A 24,996-nucleotide genomic window follows, 5' to 3' on the forward strand; every position below is an offset into this window, starting at 1 on the left:
GCATCACAGACTCACCCAGTCACGGCTATGTACAATTTCACACAGACAGTGCACTTACCAACGTGTTTTGGACTGTGAATGGAAACCAGAGCCCCTGGAGGAAACCTACACAGACACAGTGAGAACCCACCAAACTCCAACCAGAGAGTGATCAAAGATGCTGCTGGATCCAGCAGCCACACTCCCTGGAGCACCACCTTTATTTTCTAAAAATGGCCTGTTCCTCAGTATACAGTGTGTGTTTTTTTTTTTCTCTGCACACTGAACTGCTTTATCTCTGCTGTAAGATTAGTGTTTCAGTTAAAAAGAGTGTCACATGTCGCTAGGGTGCCATAACTCAGTGATGTCCCAGAACATCTGGCTGTAATCCAGCTGCAAATGAGCTGTGGAGCACACACATAGGACACTACCAAAAAAAAACACATCAGGTATGTTACATAATTACACACACACACACACACACACACACACACACATGGCTGAAGTTGAATTCAGACTGTGAATTTGTGGATTTAAATTGTTTTGCAGTTTCCGTTGTTTTCTGCTGATCATTTTGTGTTGTTTTTGGAGTCTGGGACAGAGCAAGCGAACTCTGCTGGGGAAGCCTCAATTTTATTTACAGCCTGTTTAAAGGTTCTGTAAATTAAATGAAAGGCGATGTTCACGATTTTAAACAAAAATTCAGATGATATTTCCTCATCATTTGCTAGCTCTCTGGTCAGTTAACTGATTTGCACATTGGAAATTTGTACATTGGAAAATACTCTGGTGTTTGCACATAGCCCTAGCTCTGTAAATTGGGGAAAAAAACGAAGGGTCTTGGTCTGAAATGGCACGGCTTTTCTTTCCATGCGTCACTGGCTGAGCCACATCCAAGAAACAGCACATGAAGGCATCTGGAGGGTGGAGAGATCTCTGAATGTTGAAAAGCATGAAAAGAGATGTTGTTGTTCCATTCCTGACTTATTTTTGCTGTCATAGGTTGCTTAAGGAGAAACAAACTCACCACTAACTTCATGGAAGTAAACGCAGAGTGAAAGTGCTACAGAAATAAACAGCTCAGGTTACAAATGAGTTTCTGTGGGAATTCAAACCTAACATAAAAATGTACAAATTACAACATGAACACTACAGTCCATTTCGTACTAAAATGTACTGTTCCACCTTAAAAGATGTGGAGCTTCTGAATGAACCATGTGAGAACAGTAGGTCCCCAGGATCATGGACGTTGCCTTTAAGAAAAATAGAAAAAAATACACTTAGTGGCGATGAAGGTTTCTGAGAGCGTGTTAGCACTAAAGTAACGGCAGTGCACACGAACAGTCATTGGCTGGACATCTTGGCAGGGTGTAGGTCTCACTTGCTCTCTTTCTCTCAGTGGGGTGGTCTTTTCACTTATCCTTTCCAACACAATGAACCCAAACAATTGGTGAGACAGTTTAGAGGGGCGCAGATTTAACAAGGTTTTTGTGCAGACTAATTGTACTGGATTACCAAATATTATACATATGAGAGAGAGAGAGAGAGACAGAAAGAAAGATAGACAGAGAAAATAGGGGTTGTACACATGTATTCCCAAAACTAACCTTATTGAAAGTTTGGTAAACTATTAATGAAAGTATTTACAAATCTAAAAAAAACACGAACTGTTAAAGGGCCATTTCTGAATCTATTTTAGAGACAGTTTTTATTACAGTTATTATTACAAATGTATTTATAAATGGTTACAAATACATTTAACACAGATATAAAATGCAGGATTTGTGTTGTAGACATGGAGATGACTGGTTACCACAGGGCTGGACCAATTCAATTCAATATCAATATATATCACAATATCAAATATTTCAATAACAATTTTTCAGTATTTCAATACACATTATTTACAGCGTCTGTTACTGACTGATGATCATTAGAGGGCGCTGTCCTCAGTTTTAAAATTATTTAAAATATATTAATATTGACAAAGCCAGGAGGTTTTTGTTTGACAGTGATGTCGTGTTGCTTTCATTTCTTAGCAGTTTTTCCGTGTCTTTTTTATTGTTTATATCGATATCGGTATTCTATCGTATCGACCGAAATTAAGAAATATATCGTGATATAAATTTTGGCCGTATCGCCCAGCCCTACTTTACCATCACCACCACTACGAAGGGATCCGAGGCTCTCTAAAAGTGAAAACGATAGAAATCTAAGGTGTTTTCCCTTACGATGAACATTAATAATGTAACAACCCTCACTGCAGAGAGAACAAAACTGAAAGAATGATAAAGAAAAATAAGAAATGTTGTGGGGTGGAGGGGGTTACCCTAAAATTTGAAAAATAATTCCTAGAAGGTGACAAATGTCCTGTGTTGTTTTGTGTTTCTCAGAGGTGCTGCTATTGCTCTTATGAATAATGAATATTCATTTCTGAGTTGTTTATTTAATTTAATTGTTTATTGTTAGTTTATTATTTAATAGTTAATAGTTTATTGTTTAATATTGAGAGGATTTTTTAAAAATCAGTTGAAAATTCTGTTAAAAAGCTGTGCCCCTGAATTATGGGTTTTTCTATGGAAAAGTGAGCTTGTTTTTTTTTCTTGAGAAGGATTTGGCTGATGCATGTGGAGACAGTGGTGTAATTACATTGTTAAAAATGAAAATCTTTACAGCGTGCGGCTGGAATAATTACTGTTAATTTAACGCTCAGGTTCCCGCTCATTAATTCTGATTCTCTTACATGTAGTTTGGAAGTGGCCCCTGGAGCTCAGAGCAGCCCAGAACAACTCAGAACAGTGTTCTTGCTCTGTGTGTGATCTTACTGGCCCTTCCAAACCAATTAGCACGACCCCCCAATAACAGAGCTGCATCGTTTATGCGTTGTTAAGCCGTGTAATTGGACGGCCCATAGTTTGCATATTATGCCATTAGAGTAAATGTCGTGTGGCTCCCTGTCCTCACGCCTAGCCGCCGTTCTGCCGTTCCACCGTAATGCAAGGAATTACGACCCTAATTGCCGCAAATGTTCTTTTGATTTGGGTGATTTCACTGTTACGCCACAATGATGTTCATTATTACGCCAATGGATTTCAGCACCATATCTTTTCTAAGGGTTTTATTTTATCCCCCATCTCTCATTAATCCCCTCTTGCTTCGACACGATTATCCGCTTAAGACTTTTACGACAGTCACTGTCTTTTGCAAACAGAAATATTTAGACCAATAAAAGTGGAGCTGAAGTATTTATTGCAGGAATCACATAGTGGAAGATGTTTTAACTTTTATTAATTATTAATAAGAGCCTGATGTAGTGTGTAATCACTCTTTATGTTTCAGAACGTATTTTTGCAAAATGAATGTGCACACTATACATTCACTATACAGTGCACATCTAGTGCTTCTTCTGAAACTAAAGCCATCAGAAGGACACTGGACTCTCCCTAGAGTTGAAGAATATAACTCACTTTTATAGCACCGTCCTGAAATCAAGGGGCATGTGGAAGAAGCAGGTTGAGGTTTTCTTACCCTCCTACCCCTCAGTGTCTGGACTGAGAACAGTCCACCGACCAAAAACATCCAGCCGACAGCGTCCTGTGTCACTGATGAAGGACTAGAGGACGAGCGACACACACTGTGCAGCGACAGATGAGCTACTGTCTCTGACTCTACATCTACAAGGTGGACCAACGAGGGAGGAGTGTCTCACAGAGTGGACAGAGAGTGGACACAGGGTTTAAAAACTCCAGCAGCACTGCTGTGTCTGATCCACTCTACACCAGCACAACACACACTAACACACCACCACCACGTCAGTGTCACTGCAGCGCTGAGAATGATCCACCACCACATCACACCTGCTCTGTGGGGGTCCTGAGCGCTGAGGAACAGGGGGACAGAGGGGTAACAAAGTAGGCAGAGCGACTACAGTCTGTAATTTAGAACTACAAAGTGCTTATGTGTAGAAACAAGGAGATAGTCATAATGTTTTGGCTGATCAGTGTAAACAGCTTGGTTAGTTCCAGTGGATAAAGAGCAGATGGAAATGGAACAAATGAATAAAGTCTGTTTTGGTTCATAAAAGCGGACCAGCATCACCTGTGGGTTACAGAGGAAATCCAAGAAAATACATGGGTCCTTTAATGAAGATGAATGGGGTTAATAGAGTTATTTTTACAAACTGATGAAGTGGACACCTATTGTTGGACTCCTAATGAAAACTAATTGAATATTTGTCATTTCATACATCCATTTATTTTCAGAGATTTACAAAATAAAGATGAATAATTGTAGTACATAACACACACACACACCCTCTCTCTCTCTCACACACACACATTCACTCACACACAGACAGACACACACTCACTCTCACACAAACACACTCACTCTCTCACACACACACATACACACACAAACACACACACACTCACTCACACACACACACACTCACTCACTCACACACACACTCACACACACTCTCTCTCACACACACACACACTTACTCTCACACACAGACACACACACAAACACACACTCACACACACACACACTCTCTCTCTCTCTTTCTCTCTCACGCTTCTTCCTCACATTCTTTGTCTCTCATTTTTTCCCCTTTCCACTTTCTTTTCATATATCCTTTTTCCATTACACTCTCTCTCTCTTTCTTTCAGCGATCTCTCTCTCTCTCTCTCTCTCCTTTGTCCTGTGTGAAAGCTGATGTAAGTGGGTCTTTAGAAGTATGTGTTGGGGAGGGGTGTCGCGGGGGGGTTAGTTTTAGAGGAGCTTTAGAGTTGGGGACAGTTGGGCAGTAGTTTGATTTCTCTCTATAGCAACCAGCAGCTCCACTGAAAAAATCCCAAATTCTCCACACTGTGGTTAGTTCTGAGCAGCAGAGCACACTCAGTTTAAAAACTCATTTAGTTCATTTAAGGTTACCTTGAGGAGAGAGGGAGTGTTCAGTGTGATGCTCACTCTACCATTTCTCTACACAGCACACAGGAATAATTTAACTTAATCTGAATTTACTAAACCAGTGCTACTTTATACGGCATCGCAACATTGAACGCAGTAAGCGTCTCTTCTGTTCTGTGAAGGGGTGAGATCCTTTGATCAGCCTCTTAAACATCAGTGAGGTCAGAGGTTGATGCTGGATGACTACACAATGATAAATGACTGCAAGGGTTCTACAAGGGTTCTTTAGTCAAGAAAACAATTTTATATTGAACACTGAACCCTTGAAGAACCTTTTGCGTTACTGAAAGGGTTCTTTAGATTGAAAGGTAATGTGCTACATGTTAGTTCCTTTTAGAAAAGGGTTCTGTATGCAACCAAAAACTGTTCTTGACATTTTTACTATAGAACCTATATTTATAGCACATTTTCCATGGTTTAACAATGGAAAGAACCCTTTAATGATTCATGGGGCTGTTAATGGTTCCTTTTTTTTACTAAAGAACCCTTGAAAATGATTTTTAAGAGTGTAGCTCTGACACTGACCCCAGAGAACACCACTCCACAGTTCCAGCACAGACCAGCTCTGAGAGGCAGGGCACTAGCACTTGACATTGACCAAGGTGACCTTAGGCTCATGTGCATCTGCTCCAGAGCGACCCACTGCTGTCGCCTCACTATGGAGATTAGACTGTGTCCACAGGGAGTGAACCAGGGTGTCCACAAATTTTTGGGCATTGAGAAAGGGCATGTACTTTAGAGTGGATTTGGGCTGCGTGATAGGTGCGCGCGTGTGCGTGTGTGTGTGTGTGTGTGTGTGTGTGTGTGTGTGTGTGTACGCGCCCATCCTTAGAGCCCCCCTCCACCCCACCTCCCCTTCCATTCTGTCCGTCACCGGGTTTCCCCTCCAATGATCCCTCTGCTGTGGGCGTGTCAGTGATGCGCGTGCGCGCTCGCGCGCTCGTGTGCCCGCCCGCCCGCGCGCGCGCGCGCACGCCGTGCTCGCGCGGTGCTTTTGGCGGCGGTGGCGCGCGGCTGCTGCTGCAGAGTCGCGCGCGGCGCCGTGGCGGAGGGACCGATGGCCGCCTACAGCCTCCCGCCCTCCGCCGCCATGCAGCAGCAGCAGCAGCAGCCCCAGCCGCAGCACGAGCACGAGCCGCCGTACCGGCACGCGCACGCGCACAGCCTGCTGCTGCACGGCGACTACGGCGGAGTCATGGGCGGGCACGCGCTCAGCCACGCGCACCAGTGGCTCACGGCGGCGCTGGCGGCGCACGGGGACGCTTGGAGCACGAGCGGTGGCGGCGGCGGCGGCGGCGGCGGAGACGCAGGTGGAGGAGAGCGCGAGGTCAAACCCGTGGTGCAGAGCGCGCGGGACGAGAGCGGGAACGGTAACAACAACAGCAGCAGCAGCAGCAGCAACGACGGAGGCGCGAGCAGCAACTTGCAACAGCAGCTCGCGCACCACAACAACAACGGCAACAGCGCGAGCGACAGCCTGCAAGCGCGGCTCGTGCACCACAACAACAACAACAACAGTAACGGTAATGGTAACGGCACCACCTTACAGCAACAGCTCGCGCACCTCAACAACGGCGGCAACAGCTTGCAACAGCGGCTCGTGCATCACGCGCACGGCACTAATAACAACAGCAGCACCAACGGGAGCCACGAGACGAGCGCGACCGCGTGGAGGGCGAGCGCGAGCGCCAACGGGCACGAGACTTATACACTGTCCGGATTCGGCATGCACCACGCGCACGACCACCACCAGCAGCACCAGCAGCACGAGCACGAGCACCAGCAGCATCACCAGCACGCGCACCACGCGCTCCAGCACGAACAGCATCAACAGCATCCGAATCAGCTCGAGACCGGCGCCGGGGACGAGGACGCGCCTACGTCGGACGACCTCGAGCAATTCGCGCGCCAGTTCAAGCAGCGGCGCATCAAGCTGGGCTTCACGCAGGCAGACGTGGGGCTCGCGCTCGGCACGCTCTACGGAAACGTGTTCTCGCAGACGACCATCTGCCGCTTCGAGGCGCTGCAGCTCAGCTTCCGGAACATGTGCAAGCTCAAGCCGCTGCTCGGGAAGTGGCTCGAGGAGGCGGACTGCGGCGCGAGCGGCCCCGCTGGCCTCGACAAGCTCGCGGCGCACGGCCGCAAGCGCAAGAAGCGCACGAGCATCGAGGTGAGCGTCAAGGGCGCGCTCGAGAGCCACTTCCTCAAGTGCCCCAAGCCCGCGGCGGCTGAGATCACGAGCCTCGCGGACAGCCTGCGGCTCGAGAAGGAGGTGGTGCGCGTGTGGTTCTGCAATCGGCGGCAGAAGGAGAAGCGCATGACGCCGCCCGTGGGTGGCGCGAGCAGTGAGTAAACAAAAACAGAACAGGTGAAACAAACAGTCAAGCAACTCTTTTACTTCACTCTCATGGATTACACGCAGCAGCAGGAGGTGGAGGAGGTGGTCGTGGTGAATGAAAACAACGGGAGAGAGCGAGAAAGAGAGAGAGAGAGAGAGAGAGCGCTGCAAAAGCCTGAAGGCGCACGTCTCCATAAACAGAGTGCGCTCAGAGTACAGTAAACAAAACAAACTTAGCCCGAGTCTATGGATTAAGCGCAGTAGCAGTGGTGGAGATGGAGGTGGGGGTCTGGGTTGTGATGGTGAGTTTGGGTAGTGTTGGATCAAAGAGATGGGGGGGAGAGAGAGAGAGAGAGAGAGAGAGAGAGAGAGAGAGAGAGCGTGGCGCCCTACGAGAGAGCGCGCGCGCAGAGTAAACAAAAACCAATCCGACCAACCACCGAACAACATTAGAGATGATCCTGGATTGTGTTATTAATGACTATTAATCAGAGCGGATGGCGGAGGTGGATCAAACGGGACACAGGAGAGCGCGCGCCCGGACACACCACCTACATAGTGCTCGGAGCCTACATCAAAACAATACAGAATACAAAATAAAGGTGCGTAACGGAGGAGCCCTGCTGCTGCACGCGCCCAGCTCCCAGCAGCAAAAGACTGCATTACTCTTATTATTATTATTATTATTATTATTATTATTATTACCCAGGTGTGAGTGCGTCCTCTTTGCTTTATGTTTTCATGATTTTTCAATATCGTACCATTTTATAAAACAGCCAATTAATATCACCACTATCTTTTAAATAGAGAGAGAGAGCGTGAGGCAAACAATCTAAAGGATTCTTATAAACAGGGGAATCTCAAATCAATAATAACCTCTCTCTTATCACCACGTTAATTTTAGTCGGATGAGTTGGTTTATTTAAATTTTTTTTTGGTTTATTTTTCATAGGTCTTCACAGCATTTTTTTTATAATCGGTCTGTAACAGAAGGGACATATTAATAAATATTAATAAGCTTCTCAAACGCTTCAAATCTTTAGCCAAATATTTTAATATTTTTTGTGTTGTTTTTGTCATTTTCTTATAATGTTTTTAGAGTTTTGTGTAAAAGTTATGCGCCCTTAAACAAGTGCAAAAGTCTACACTGCGATATGAAAACACAATCACGGCTAACTCGCTGAATTTAAGATGGAAAATTAAAATGTTAAACACGGTCAGTGCAAAGACAATTGTTAATTTAATGATTGAGTTTTTTAAATAGTTTTATATTTCTTTTAAAAAAGTTTTATTCTCTTTCAAATATGTAAACGAGAAACAAATTTGACTTACTGAAATTTAGCTGAGGTAGCCAACTTTTGCGCAGGACTTTTATTTTGTTCTATTAAACCTGTTGTTTTGTAGCTGAGAGATTAAGCACAGATTATAGCGCATTTAAACATACACAGAATCTTTGAATATCCCTTTAAACACAATCTGTTAAATCAGTTACAGTTATTATTATTATCTGCAGAACCCCAGTTTGTAAATAAACTCTTAAATGGAGTTATGTGACCTATTTTATATATTTTATTTTCCAGATGAGCACAGGGTTATTGGGCCCCTGTTCGTTTTTAAGAGGTGAAGTACACCCATCAGCTAAAATATTAATGCCATCCCCTTTTTCTACACTCACAGTAGTGCTGTTGGACTGTTTAGACATTGTACACATTCACTGACTCTTTTAGACACTTTTTAGAGGTATATTGTAGCTGTGGGCGTTTGTGTTGGTCGCCAAATCCTTCATCAATGTTCACAGGACACTGCCCTCAGGACACTGATGGCGGAATATTCTAGTTTCGTGGGCTATTCAGTTCTGCAGTCACAATGATGTGTTTGAAAACTCCAGCAGCACTGCTGTGTCTGATCCATCACATCACAAAACACACTTAACACACCACCACAAACATGTAAGTCAAATAATACCAGCTCTGTGGTGGTCCCACGGCTGTCATGACCATTAAAGGACATGAAGCTAACAAAACATGCACACCAACAGATGAACTAGTCGGTAATTGCAGAATTACAAGTGTACTCTTATGGTCAATGGAGCTGATACTATGATTGTCAAAACAAGGAGGTGGCTATAATGTTATGGCTGATCGGTATTCAAAAATCTTAATAACAACATTAATACTATAAACAGGATTGTAATATTCTTTGCTGTAACTTTATCTCCCCACTCTCCTGTGGATGAATTTATGGATTTATTATTGACAACTGTTTTATTTTTTTCTTGATTTCTGTCTTTATCAGCCCTTTATCTGAACGAGTTTGTGTAATAAATTTTCAGAGGTTTTGGGAAATACAGGCTTTGATTTATTTATTTATTTTAATATTTTTTATTTTTATGAACTTCAAATTAAATGGATTTGGTCAAAAATGTAATTTGACATCTTTGTTTAACTCTTCAAAAACACAGCTATAACTGATGCATTTACATATTTCTGTTTCATTTTATTCATTCATTTCGGAATTGATGTTTCAGTGTCTGATTATGTCGTCAGACATTTCTTATATATAAACGTAAACATAAACATAAAGCGAGTTTAAGATCAGTGGAGTCAAATGAATTCATCTTGTATCTAATGTGCAAGACTACTCTAAACCACGGCCTAGTAAAAGTAAGTGTGCATAAATACTGACTGCAGTAAAGTACAAAAGCAGCAGTATCTATCACCAAACACATTTAGAGGTGTAAGACTAGTGTAGTGGCCAAAATCATAAAAAATACCACCCAGAAAATGTTTTTAGATTTTTTATTGTCCCATGATTTTTCTATAAATCCAGGAAAATATTTAGTGTATTTATTTGTCTTTTTTGCAATTTATTATTGGAAATGTAATAAACATAGACATTTTATTGCACCCGAATCAACTTATTTATTATAAGGTTAAAACATTGCTTTAATTGCATTGTAATATCTGTTTCCATACTTTAAGCCCTTTCATTTTTTTGGTCATCTTCACATTCATTCATCTGTTTAAACTGAGGATGATAATAAGCGTAAACAGCTTTTCTTAGAGGCTACAGCGGGTTTCTAGAAATCCACAAACATGGAATAGGCTCCAATGTCTCACATTTCAGAACGGACACCGGTCCAATTTATTTGTAATGGGCTATCATTTAATCAGGTCATTATTTTACTTTATTTTTTTCTATTTTTCAAGGAATGTTTGGTCATTTTTCAACAAACCCTCTTCCTGCTGGACCTGTGGCATATAGCACACTGTGGAACAAAAAAGAAAATCACATATTCAGGAAAGACATCTTAAATCTACTGAATGTATCTATTATTTCACATCGTTGTAAGGATACGATTATTCAGCTCTCCCTAGAATGTTTTAAACTTGTTTTAAATGATCTTTTCCAGTGAAAGTGTTTCTTCCCACTAGCGGGCAATTCAACTAATGCTGAAACAAGTAAAATAATCTGCAGAATAAGACACTTTCTTTAAAAATATAATCACTAAATTTAGCAAATATAGTAAGATGTTATTATAATCTTTTTTTTTGTTACAGTACACTTCAAAAAAGGTTTTTATATTAAGGGAAAAGAGACTAAATGTTTATATATTTTCCTTTTCTAAACTCATGAGAATGACAGAGTTAAACCTATAGATACAGCAAAGAGATATAAAGGTGTAAACTCCTAATATTGCAGTAATAATTAAGACTGAATGTGGTGTATTTTAATTTGTGCGGTGCATCTTTAACGTAGATTTCTTTAGGATCTAGAGCAGGACTTCTATCATTTTTCAAACATAATTAGAATTTAGTAAGCAACTATAACAAAATACTACTCTTAATAATATCAATATTTTAATGTTATTGCATGCTTTCAAATATAATTAATGTTTTCTGAAAATATCCCCAAAATTACATTTATACGTTAAAACTGTGCCTTTGTGTGTTGTTGTGATGAACAGATGTCTTTAACGTGGAAAAAGGCTGAAATTCATGATCTCGAGTACATTCTTATCTTGTAGCGACACCTGGTGGCAGAATTCTGGGAACTGCAGCGTTGACCTGACAGTGACTCAAGTCTATACTGAGTTTCAGTTTTTAAAAGATGACTTAGGGGTAAGGTTTTATTAAGTATTTAAAATTATACATCGATCAGCCACAAGATTAAAACCTCTGTCAGGTGAAAGGAACTACACTGATGATCTGGGTACGGTGGGTGGCATCTGTCACACGATGGGGTATTGTCTCTGTCCAAAAATAAACATGCATATCCAAAATAGTTAGTGCACAGGAGAAAGAAACATCCTTCTTATGTTTCAGTGGAAGTCTGTGTAAAAGATTTTAATTCAAGTAATTTTGAGTTTTTATTGGTCTATTCCCCATGCACTCTCAAAAAAAAAGGTAAAGCAGTGATGTTAAAATCCAATTTGGATCCCCAAATGTTCATTACATTCTGTTCTCCAGAAGGAGAGATGGATACCTGCAATCTTTCATTACAGAACTGTGTAAAATAAAAGAAAGTTATATAAGTCCTGGAGATGAAATTGGACGTATGAAATAGACAAAAAAGTTATGTATATATTTCGTTGGAGAGCGATGATTTATCAGGCAACAAGGGAACATTCAGTTCTTGAAGTCAGTGTCAGAAGCAGGGCAAGCGTAAGAGTCCAAGCCACTCTCACAAGGGCCAAACTGTGATCCTATATCCTGTGGTCAGGGCATCATTAAAACAGCAGGTGTTGTAAGACAACACACCGGCTGATAGGGACATGGGTGCCTGAGGGGTGTGAAGTGAATGTGTGGAGCTCTGTGTAGGGGTCAGCACGGGCACACAACACCATATACAGGAAGCTGTGATGTTTTCTGACACTTTCCTGAAAGGGTTAGCGTTAAATTTTGTAACCATTTTTACTACACTCACTCAACTTCAATCAACTTCGTTCACTTTCTGCCAAATATATGCCGCTCCTCATCAAGTGCCATTGTAAACAGATCATCAGCTTTATTCATTTCACCTGCCAGTAGTTTTAATCTTGTGGCAGATTGTTGTAGATGGTACTGATGTAATACTTGGCCGTGTGTGATGAGATTTTCATTTAATTTTACTTGTCAAAAATGTGGCATTTAATACTTGATTAACACACATTAAATCAGAGCCCAATCTTAGATTATTTAGGATCTGGGTTAATGTGCGCCTAACCTTTTATTGTCCTCATGGAACTGACAGTTAATAAACTTCAGGGATTACAGTAAAATAACGAAGTGAATATTCAATAACAGTATTATTCTTATTCTCATTGAACATTCCTATTTATTCAGTCAGTCTTTTTACCTGCAATTTTCACTGCAATGCTCCTCTTCAACATGGCACTAATTCAATAACATTTACAAAAATCAATTAAATAAATCATATCATACAAATGTCAATAATAACAATAATAAATAATTATGAAGGTTTTGTCAAAAACTCTTGCATTTAGCAGAACCTTTTCCCCATTTCTTAATGATCAGAGCGTTTGTTAATGACTGAGTGTTAATGAATGTGTGCTTTTATGAATAAGAATAAAAAAAAGAAATATATATATGGTGATTTATAATGAACGAGTTGAAATTCTGACTTAAGTAAATATTAAAATTGCACAAAGTAAATAAACAACATACAGCCATGTGCAGGAACAGTGAAGAGTGGAGGATAAATTAAAAAAATAGAAAATAAAAAGCCATAAATGAAGAGCTTTGGTTACCCACACACGCGCACACACACAAATTGCGAGTTTCATAATCATGTAAGGCACCAGCATACACCGTTCAGCTATAATGTTAAAACCACCTTCTTATTGTTACACTTGCCAAGAGGAAGGGGAGAGAACGATCCACCACCCAAAGAATACAGATGGCTACAGTCTGTAATTGTAGAAATACACAGTGCTCCTGTACACTGTCAGAAATAAAGGTACAGTACAGGTACATTACTGTCACTAAAGGTACAGACAGTGTAGTGTATCTTTAAAGCTACAGACAGTGTAGTGTATCTTTAAAGCTACAGACAGTGTAGTGTATCTTTAAAGGTACAGCAGTGGTGTTAGAGTCCAGTTGTGTTCCCTAAAGGTTCATTACATTCTCTTCTCCAGAAGGAGAGGGGGATCTCTGTAATCTTTCATTACACAACTGTGGAGAATAAAAGAACACAATAAAAGTCCTGCAGATGAAATGGAGCGAATGACATCAACACAACTTTAACATCCACAGTTAATATAGAGTAAGGTACAGTTACGTTCCCTAATTAAAGGTACAGAATATGTATCCTTTAGTGTACCACCACAGTGACAGTGTGTGGTAAGTAGAGCTGATAAAATGGACAGTGAATGCAAAAACAGACAGGTGGTTTTAATGTTATGGCTGGTTGTTTTACATCATATAGCAATGAAAAGTTAATTCTTGTAACACTTAAGGCTACCTAACACCTACATAAGCCTTTCATGTCGACTGACATAAACATCTAGAAAGGTCCATAACTATAAATGCCGAAAGTGTTAATGAGAGATGATGAGTGTTGGAAAAGTCTTTATAGATGGTTCAGTAGGTATTTTACTAAGATAGTGTTACAAAGTACTTCAAGTTTTGCAAAATATAACAGAAGAAAAAAAATGTAAAATGTTCCTTTTTATGCTTATTGTAGATACATTTTATGATGCATAAATAGTAATTTAGTTTGATTTTTCCATCATTCATATATATTCATTTATATTAACTTCCACATTTTAATGCTGATAGTTTCATCCATTTCTGTGCTCTGCCACAAGCAACATACACTCTCCAAAGGTTTGTAGGCACCTTTTGCAATGAATGAATTCCGATTTGTAGTGTAATCTGCTGTAGTATAATCTCCATGAACATGGACACTGTCACTTATGAGAAGCCTAATAATGCCTCCCTGTGGATCAGTCCTTAAATGTGAGAGTGAATGGGAGAAATAGCACCCCTTGTGGTGCGATTCCTAACCATGAGTGAGTGAGTATGTGAGTGAGTATTTGAGGTACAAGCCAGTTTCATTAGATTCTTTGCATATAAAAAGCATGAATGTAATGGAACGCTTTGGAGCAGCTGCCCATGAATCTAAGTTTGGCCATTCCAAATATAAAGCATGGTTTAGAGTGGTATAAATCCCCCCAGCACTGGGCTGTGGAGCAGTGGAACAGTGTTCTTTTGAGCGATGGAAGTCCATTCAATACCACTGTTACAAGTAAAAGCCATATTTGTAATCCAAAACTAATAACCCATCATCAATAACCTGAAACGTTTATGTGACTGAATGCCATCGAACGTAAAGCATTGAGGAGTAGAAGCTGTTGCTGAAGTAAAGATGAACACACTTCTGATTGGGTGAGGTGTCCACAAACCTTTGGCCATATAGTGTAAGAAGCATTCTCATTGGTCAGTCTGATGTGTAATGCATCCATTCAATGCAGAAAATCAAGCTCCATTCAGCAGTTTTTAATCCAGTTTCAGATTCCGTGAAAGATGACAGGGAGCTTGTTTTAGAGATCCGACTTCTTTCCGTCTGTAAAAATTTGGCTCATTTTCAAAAGGTTAGTTTTCAAGAACACAAACCAAGTGCATAAAAAACCCCAACAAAAATGTAAAAATGAATGCTCAGTCATAACCATGAACACCTACGCTCGAGAAACGAAAGAAATATTCACTACTTAATGATCAGAGGAAGGAGTGCTCCGCGAGTTTGTTTTTGCAAAAACAAATGATGAAAATAAAACCCTGAGGTTAAGATCAGTCACTGAGGTCAAAAGTGAAGAAAAAAAAATGGGAAAGTCTAAACTCAGCCAGTAAGGCTTCAGTCTTTCAGCTCTGTGCTTGATTTAAAGCGAGAATTCGGCATAAAAATTCAACATAATTTCCCCCTTTACAACTAAATACAGTCAATCAGATAAGACAGTCTGATGTCTGAAGTTTAATTCATTAGTTATTCACTGGAACAAGTCTGCAACAAGTCTGCAACTTTTGATGCCTAGTAAAGTGAGATTGAAAAAGGTTAAAAAAAAAACAATGCTGGTAATTCATTCTAATACATAAAACAATAACACAACATTGGCTTCTTATTTTGATATTAAAAGAGCAATCAGTCATTATCTCCAATGATTCTTAGTCACGCTATGAAATGTTGCAGCCTAGATATGTCAGACCCGTGTGTGGACCTGCTCTATGGAGCATAAACGGATACATTCAAGGGCTTCAAAGCCATCTGGTTCTTCATCTCACACAAGCTAGTCTCTGTAGACCAAGTGTAAAAACATAATAAATCATCAGTAATAATTCATAAGAAATGTTGGCTATGTATTGCTGATTAAAAAAATGTATTGCTTCTATAATATTGACTACTATTCAATATGTAAATGATTAATCATTGAGTTCTAGTAGCTCCAGTGCAAAAAAAAAATTAGAAAATCAAACCTCAGACACTAGAGAGGTCTTAGTTAACAGACTACATTTAAATTAATGGGGGAAACGGTGTAAAGCTGATTTTCACTTTACTACCACATTTAAGCAGAAGGACTACACTGGCAGCACCTGGAAACCTCGTGGAGAGCTGTGGTGACACGGTCCTAGCGGCCCCTTCATTGGGGGTGGCAGTCACAGAGTGGCAGGTGCAGAGGTCACTGGGTGAAGCTCTTTTTGATGGAGACATTCGGAAAGAGGCTGGACAGCTCCTGGACAGTCCGAGTGTCGATCTGAGAGCAGAAAGAAACATCCAGCAGACGCAGACGAGGACACGACTGCAGAAGTTTGCGCAAAGCAGCCGCACTCACCATCCGAGTACCTGCACACACAATGAAAAAAACATAGCCTTACACTCCACAACACACCACCTAACACCTTACACAAACCTTATGAGACATAGACGCGAACACAAAAGGACATTCTGTAGTAGATGCACACAAGCCACGATGCTCAATGCTAAATGTGGGCCAGAATGTTTGGCTTTTCAAGGTTACGGAGCTCCATTTGGGATGATTTCTGATGCTGAACATACCTCCTAACACCGGTACCTGACCTCATGATTCTGTATCTGAAAGCAGTCAAATCCATGTATTTCTACTGTGTGAGAGTGTGTTTTCTGACCGAGTATATCGAGCTGTTCCAGTGCGGGGCAGTTGGCTGCAAGTTGCTCGAGGTCGTTGTCACAGACGGTGCGGTTCGCAGTGAGGAACAGTTTGCGCAGGCGCTGCAGCTTGCGTCCCAGCAGCTGGAAGCATCCAGAGCTGCTGTGTAGACTAGAGCACCAGCCAAGATCCAGCTCCTCCAGAAACGAGCATCCAGACACCAGCTCGCCCAGCCCTCGCTCACTAAGATTCCTGCAGCGCCACAGGTCCAGAGACACAAGGTTCCGGCACCGAGCAGCCAGCACACTTACCACCACGTCATAGTCCTCAATCTAAACACAAAAATCACTGTCAGAGTCCTCCATCTGAACAAATAAGTCTTCTATCTGCAATGCGTATCATGTGCATTATTACCATGTTCCTCACATGGTGTGTGATAATTTGTGTGTCTCACCATGACACAGCTGCCCAGGTTGAGCTGTCTTAGTTCAGAACAGAATGTCAGGATACTCAGCAGAGCTGTTTGCTGCACACACAGAGAGAGAGAGAGAGAGAGAGACCATGGCTGTATTAATGGCTTTGAACCAGCTAAGGATACACCTCTCATGGGTACAACACAGTTACTATGAATAAGGAAGTCTGATAAAAGTTGTAAAATAATGTACGTATACCATGATCATCCACAAGATTAAAACCACTGACAGGGGAAGTGAATAACACTGATTATCTCCTTACAAAGGGACAAGTCAAGGGGTGGGATATATTAGACAGCAAGTAAACAATTAGTTCTCCAAGTTAATGTCAAGTTTATTTCTAGGCTAAATGTTGTACTGAGGCGCAGTTAAGAGGGGCACTGCTGCACCCCTCTGTCAGTCAATCGAAGGTGCACATGTGGCTCCAGTAAAAAGCCTGTTAAACATTCATTTTATGAAGTGGTTTAAGACAAAACTGAGAATTACTCTGCTGTCGATGAGAAATGAAGAATAAATGAATACTAAAGACATTTTTTAATTGCATTAAATCTGTTTAATACGCACTTTCTAGAACAATTAAAAATGGTATTTTTATATTATAATCCTCACATATATTCATGTGTGTTTGCCAAAACTGCATCCATGTTTCCTGACATATGGGAGACATGGGGTTCATTGCGGCTCCTAATATGATATAACGTAGAACTCAGAAATAAGTCTTTAAAACCAATGTGCGCACGAGAACTTTATGCTGGTTGGTGTTTCCTGCTCTTACATTTGTTTTCTGTGAGCGGGGGAATGCCTGTGTGTTTGCTATAGTGGTGTAATGTGTATTTTCAGTGGGTTAATACGGTTACGGTTAGTAACTATTACAAATATATTTATAGCTATGAGCTATTTTTACGTGTCTGTTGGGTGGCTGATTTTCTTTTAAATATTTATCAACTAAAATGTATCTGATTGAAAGCGTTAGCTGCACAAGCTTTCGGAAAGGCACTGGGGCATTGTGGCAAATGTTGTTCCTGTAGTGAATTTTCACGGCATGTCCTGTAGTTCTATTCAGCCATCCAGGATAAAATTGACTTTTAAACGTTGTGATTTTAGTGGGGCAAAGCAACATTCATGCCCCTGGTTAATGTGTTGGAAACAGGAAAAATGTAGGCCACTTTTACAAAGACAGTGCCTCTCCAAAACCCCAGGTCTTGTGAGGTGTTCCTGTATGGAGTGGTAATTACCTACCAAAAGTGGTCCAAATAAAGACAACCAATGAACCGGCGACAGTTTAATGAATGCTCAAGGCTTATTGATGATAAGGGGAGCAAATGTGAGGCTGTTTGATCACACCCCACAGTGATATTGTAGGACAAACTGAAAAAGTTAATGCTGGCTCTAGAATAAAGGAGTCAGAACACAGTGCATCACAGCAGGCTGAATATAGTGCTGTTTGCCCGAGCTGAATCCTTTTTGTGTGCCCATAATTCAGTACTAACCACTTCATACCTGGAACACACCACAAGACATGCTGTTTTGGAGGTGCACTGACCAAAACATTGTGACCATCAGAATCTGTCCCAAGTCAAAATGGCTCAGGTCCTTACTGTTAACTTGCTGCCTAATATATCCCACCCCTTTTGCCATTGGTGTCACTGCAATGAGATAATCAATGTTCTACTATTCTTCATCTGTCAGTGCTTTTAATCTTGTGGCTGATTGACTGATGTAAATGCTTTCACATTGTATCTGTGGATTAGTGTGTCCCTAAGATATATCCCAAGGCTCTATATTAGTTTAACACAGCTCTGAGTATGACAGACATTAAAGTCTCCAATGAACAAGAGAATAAAATAATGTCAGTATTATAATGTGTCATCCCCACAACAGACTGAAAATAACACACACACACACACACACACACACACACACACACACACACAGACAAAGGAACAAAGGCTGGCTCCTATTAAATGATCAAAGAAAACAAAGCTCGAAACCACAGTGGAGCTGCGGTGGAAAAACGAGACAGAGGAATACGCTCTGGAAGTGAACAAAAACACAGCCATTTTGTTTAGCACAGATACGCCAAAATAAAAGTATTACATGACTTCATGGCTTGGCACATAATGAATAATGCTGGCAGTGAGAAGAAGAAGGTTTAAAATTTCAGAAAATGTCTTAATTTTGACAGAAACAGCTGAATCATCATGGTCTTACAAATAGCAGGCTACACATCTCCATCAAGACACACACACACACACACACACACACACACACAAATACAGCTATTGTTCTTAGTTTAGTTAGTTCTAACTTTGGTTAGTTTTAACCAAAAATGTCTCAGTAAAGTGTGTGTGTGAAAAACTAATGTGTGTGTGAGTGTGTGAGAGTGAATTTGACTGCACTGCATTCACTCTGCTGATTGTGAGAAAAGAAACATGTTAATTATGTTAGTGACAGTCTAATAGCACACAGATGAAGGATTTGACACTCCGTGTTTGTGTGTGTGTGTGTGTGTGTATATAAACAGTATGTATATCTGCAGTGAAACATTAGGCCTATAAGACGTCAACAGATAAGTACCACAAAGCTTTGAGCCTCTCTGAAATGCACACCCTGTGTTATGGGTGTTATTTCAGTTATTTGAAGTGATTGCCTTGTTTTTGAGCTAAAATTACAGTGAATTCAAACATTATCACAATATCAGACGTCGTAACCTTAAGCTGTACCTCAACTTATGAAGCATCAACCATTACCTTAAGCTATCAATCATTATTTTCCTTCCCTACTTTCACAGAAATTAACTTAAAAGGCTTATTCCAATGAAACAACATCTATGGTAACACATTACAGAACGTCCAGACACTGATAAACCTAAATAAACATCAGTAAAGCTTTATCAAAAAATGCTCTGGTCGATTTCTCCCCAGAAAGGGTTACGACAACTAACACAAAACCTTGTTTGAACAAATTATCGGTGTTCATTTAGGCTTATTAAAGGCCATTAAAGCCTTATGCAGGTGTTATGTAGACTTGTGAGTGCACACACGCAGTACAATGTTATGAATTTTAAAGTCTATCTGGAGACGTTTGCCTGCTGAAGTTTGTAACACATTGTGTGATAACAGTGGCCTTATATGACTACTTCTTGTCTGCTGTATGAGATAAAGCTGCTGAAAAACAAACCCTGAGAGAATATTCTTGTGACATTCAAAGCTGTGGTGGATCACAAAGTGAGACTTCTGTGAGTTTCACAGTGGGGCATGGCACATTACGTGATGAAAGACCAGAGATGTTACCTCAGTATCAACCAAATAGTAGGCAACGTCAGCAAAGTCATCACGACTATCGTAGAGTGTAGACAATCCATGAGTAGAATTAGTTTAGCTTTAGTTTACTAGCTATAATTACACAAGCATAATTGCAGTCTGCTCTGCTTTCTCACCTCTATCTTGGTGCGGTAGAGAATGAGGCGACGGAGTCGTGCCAGTCTGGAGATGTGTGTGAAGGCCTGAGGCTGCAGTCTGTCACAGGAGGAGAGGTCCAGTTCCTGGAGATGAGGACATGTCTCGCACACAACCTCCACACAAGCCTCGTTTAGGTAGTGACAGCACGATAGCTCCAAACACACCAGACTCGTTCCACAAGCCCGGATGAAGCTGAGTGAGAGGAAATACACACAGACACACACACACACACACACACACACACACACACACAAATGAAAAATGAAAATGAGGTGTCTAAGCTACATAAAACATTAATTCATTGTCCGTAACCACGTCTCCGGTTCACACACTCACACCTACGGACACTTTTGAGTCACCAGTCCACTCCCAACGTGTTTTTGGACCATGGGAGGAAACGGGAGCACCCGGAGGAAACCCACACAGACACAAGGAGAACACACCAAACACCAAACGTGGTCAGCTCGGTGTTATGTGATTCCCAGCTCCAACATACGACTTACGAGGTAAATTGAACGCAGGGCGTCTTTACTACATGACATGACCAAATGTAAACAGGCTCTTTAAGCTCTGACCTGCAGAACCCAGCAGCAGTGATGGCTCCCCTGTTGCCAGTCCAGCTCATGCTAAGTCTCTGCAGAAGTGTGCATCGTGGCTGGAGGTGGGAGAGCGCAGCGTCGCTGAGACGGCTCCAGAACGGCTGCAGACTCAGTTGCACATACTGCAGCGGGTCACAGCAATGCAGCTGCAGCAGCTTACTGCACTGAGCCAAACGACACAGGTCTGGAACGGCCAGGTGGCTCACTATCAGCTGGATCAACTACAGTAGGGAGGTTGGGGAAAGGGCAAAGGAGAGAGAGAGAATAGAATAGAAACATTATTGCTCACTTTTGTCTAAGGTTGCGCTGAATAATAATTATTAATAGAAAGACATACAGACGGGACATGGCTGATAAAGTCAGTTCTTCATGCAAAACGAAGCCTTCCATTCACAAATGCTTATAACAAGTGTTTAGAGAGTGTAGAGAATCTATCAAGGCATGTGAAAGAACAATATTCCACAGCTGAGCGGATTGTGTTGTGTGTGGGTGTTCTTTAAAATAATTGTGCTATCAGTATATACAGCACACACACACACACACACACACACACACACACACACACACACACACACACACACACACACACACACACTGAATGACAGTGGTTTGGCTGCTAGCATAACACATCACACAGGTATTTCTAAATTACTCTCCCACAAAATGACAGACTCTATCTCAAAATTACTATAAACAATCGCTGAAGCAGAGACTTTCTTGTCTCATGTCGAAAATATCTAGGCATTTCACATTTCTCTGGTAAAGCAAAGATGTTCATAAACAATGGACATGCTTCTCTGTCTCTCCAATGGATTCTCAGATGATTCCTTTGTAGTAAAACCTCATTTTAATATGGCCTTCTGACGTGAAGTAACTGCTCAGCTGAGCATAAACTGGTTCATTCTGGAACAAAGCTATTTGATTCTTCAAGTTGTACGGACCGGAATTAATAATAAAAACAAATAATTAATTATCACTATCAAATATAAATATTGTTAAATATTGTTTGGTATTTTGTGCTTGTAGAAATGACTGATCACTCCTTTAATATACAGACAATTCGGTTTATAACAGTACATTCTGACTTTTGCAGATCTAAGAAGGTTGTAGGTACCTCGTACGGTAGTTTATCAAAGTACCCATTGCCATGGCTTTGTTTGTGGTCGCTGGCATTCATCCTGCAGCAGAGTGCGCCGCTGCCGGTCTCAGTCAGGTCGTCTTCACCGTCACTCAGGTCGTTGATGTGGATTGTGGGCATGCTGTAGAGGGCAAGAATGGGCCTTTGTCGCATGCCCTTCAGGACCACAGCGTCCAGCTCTGTGTAGTACTCAAGTAAAGAGCTGTTCACCTCCACACGAAGCAGGTTGGTGGGGAAGCTCAGAGGACGAATGGAGGGGGAGAACTGACGGGCCTGAGGATTCAGAACTTTGGTGGGCTCACCAGACCATAACACTTCCCACCTACACACACAAATACAGACACGAAGACCTTTTATACAAAGTCATGATATAGGGTCAAACACATCCTTTATGTGTTATGGAAATGGAAGTGTATGGACCAACAGAAATCGCGAGAATGTTTGGAAAATGGAGGTTTAGTTTAAGTAGTAATGATATTCAAGTGGCCACAGCAGGTAGTGTTCGCAGCCACACAGCTCCAGGGTCCTAGAGGGTGTTAGTTTGAGTGTTCTCCCTGTGTCTGCGTGGGTTTCCTCCGGGTGACTGTCTGTGAGAAGTGTGGTGTGTTCTCCCTCTGTCTGCGTGGGTTTCCTCCGGGTGACTGTCTGTGAGAAGTGTGGTGTGTTCTCCCTGTGTCTGCATGGGTTTCCTCCAGGTGACTGTCTGTGAGGAGTGTGGTGAGTCCTCCCTGTGCCTGCGTGGGTGTCCTCCGGGTGACTGTCTGTGAGGAGTGTGGTGTGTTCTCCCTGTGTCTGCATGGGTTTCCTCCTGGTGACTGTCTGTGAGGAGTGTGGTGAGTTCTCCCTGTGCCTGCGTGGGTGTCCTCCGGGTGACTGTCTGTGAGGAGTGTGATGTGTTCTCCCTGTGTCTGCATGGGTTTCCTAAGGGTTCCTCCCACTCTCCAAAAACACACGCTGGTAGGTGATTGCCGATTCAAAAGTGTCCATAGGTAAGAATGTGTGAGTGTGTGTCGCCCTGTGAAGGACTGGCACCCCCTTCAGGCTGTGTTCATGCCTTGTGTCCAGTGATTCAGTTAGATTAATACATTATACAAATTTTTGTTAGTTGCAGTTATGGTTAGGTATAAAAATTCATTACATACATTCATTCATTCATTGTCTGTAACCCTTATCCAGTTCAAGGTCGCAGTGGGTCTGGAGCCTACCCGGAATGGAGCCAGTCCTTCATAAGGCGATTATGCAACTACATATAAATGATTCTGTAAATCAAATGTATATTGAAAACAACAACAATGTGGAAATCCCCTTTGCCTCATGAATCTGAGAGGTCAGTTACCTGAATCTACCTAAGTGTAAGGGTTGGAAGGCATGTAAACCCCAAACTTAAACAACAGTTACTCTAGGTTCATGTAGCGTAGATCTGAGACCTGTATCTTTTACCTGACATCAGTAGGTGGGTTCTGAGTGAAGGGGTTGAGGGAGCAGGCAAGGATCTGGACAATGGCTCCAGGGTGGTAGGTCTCAAGCACTTCCACAGCAGTAGGGAACACCTGCTCCTCAAAGGCCAGCTCCAGGAAGTCCCGGCTGTGGAAGGAGGGTGGGGTACGACGGAACGGCGTTCTGGCACTCACGCACTTGTCCCACCAGTGTCCGTACGTTCGAAAGACCGCCGTCTGTGTGAAGTCCCCAGAGCTCGGGTACACATTAGGGACCCCCGCCAGGTTCCACATGGTGTAGGACATGCTATTCTCACTGCCGTAGTGAGAACTGAAGTCCAAGACCTCCTTGGCATACTGTTCCACCTCCACAGACACCGGCACACTGGAACGGTGTCCCAAATCCACCAGAGCCCTTCGGCCACCAAGAGGCTCGCCTCTGGAACCACTCCTGCATCGCCGCCGCAGACAGATATAGTAAAACATGCTCAGAACAGTTAGCATAGGGAACATAGGGGACCGGGTCAGTTCCCGGGCAGCGCCCCCTACAGATTACACTGCTCAGGCTACAGGGCCAGCTGCATGCACTACCTGCGAGGTTAAAAAGAGAAAGAGAGAGAGCACTCAGACTTAGATCAGCAAAACACTGCAGATGCTCAGTGATTCAGTTGATGCAGTTTGCCAAAGTTAAATATACACACTATAAACAGTCTCTTGAAATACAATTTTAAAACTGTATTGCTGATACATCCCTCATTCTCTTCTAAGCTTCTCTCATTTTCGATCCTCTGTTAATATGTTAATAAGAAAGTTTGGTCTGTGTTGCATTAATTCTGGGTGTTTTTGTGAATGGTGTTGAATGTAGGCAGAAACTCACAAATTCAAAAGCTCATGAGAAAAATCTGCCATCAACTGCAGTTCATTTTCAAAACATACAGCAAAAATCATGCGTGTGAATTTTCAACAAGCTGCCCACTTTTGGTTAAAAACTAGAAGCTGACCTTCCACTAACTGAGCTGTATGTGATTCTTGGAGAAGGGCAACCGACCACTTAACAGTTAAAGCAGATGTCCCTGTGCTGCTATGGATCTTAGAAATGTTTTAATGTCTTTAAAACAGTCTTTTATTACTTTGAACTGTGTCACTGTATCTGGACTGACGTGTATATATCCGCATCAACAAAACAAAACAGAAACAAGCAAGAAAAACAGATCATTTAGGAGCAAAACATTTCTGTTATGTGTATAAACCCCTAAAATTACTCTTTATTTATTGACATATAACTTATATATACATATGACTTATATGACATTTCTCAGGAATTAGTAAACAATAAGGTATATATACTGAAATGAGAACGTAAATAGTCTAGTTATGAGAAAAAGGAACTTGATTCTTTACAGTGGTTGTGATAAGAACCAGGTATTTCATCTGAAATGACAAATGACAAAGACATAATATAGAAATTCAGACAGCC

The 24,996-nt window shown here is 41.7% G+C and overlaps 2 protein-coding genes across 2 annotated transcripts; one reads left to right on the plus strand and one right to left on the minus strand.

Moving 5' to 3' along the window:
• Nucleotides 1-6,010: 6,010 nt before the first annotated feature.
• LOC136676045 (POU domain, class 3, transcription factor 2-like) lies at nucleotides 6,011-7,306 on the plus strand. Its single transcript, XM_066652898.1, has 3 exons — nucleotides 6,011-6,221; nucleotides 6,264-6,432; nucleotides 6,613-7,306. Exons 1-3 carry the CDS (start codon nucleotides 6,011-6,013, stop codon nucleotides 7,304-7,306), a joined length of 1,074 nt encoding a protein of 357 aa, XP_066508995.1.
• An 8,128-nt stretch (nucleotides 7,307-15,434) lies between these two features.
• On the minus strand, nucleotides 15,435-24,068 carry LOC136676005 (F-box/LRR-repeat protein 4-like). Its single transcript, XM_066652849.1, has 7 exons — nucleotides 23,524-24,068; nucleotides 22,060-22,405; nucleotides 20,922-21,166; nucleotides 20,325-20,538; nucleotides 16,867-16,938; nucleotides 16,432-16,744; nucleotides 15,435-16,129 (listed from the first exon to the last, which is right to left on the minus strand). The coding sequence occupies exons 1-7, from the start codon at nucleotides 24,030-24,032 to the stop codon at nucleotides 15,966-15,968; spliced, it is 1,863 nt and encodes a 620-aa protein (XP_066508946.1). The 5' UTR covers nucleotides 24,033-24,068; the 3' UTR covers nucleotides 15,435-15,965.
• Nucleotides 24,069-24,996: the final 928 nt, after the last annotated feature.

This window comes from Hoplias malabaricus, chromosome X1 (assembly GCF_029633855.1).
Source record: "Hoplias malabaricus isolate fHopMal1 chromosome X1, fHopMal1.hap1, whole genome shotgun sequence".
In the NCBI taxonomy this organism is placed as follows: Eukaryota; Metazoa; Chordata; class Actinopteri; order Characiformes; family Erythrinidae; genus Hoplias; species Hoplias malabaricus.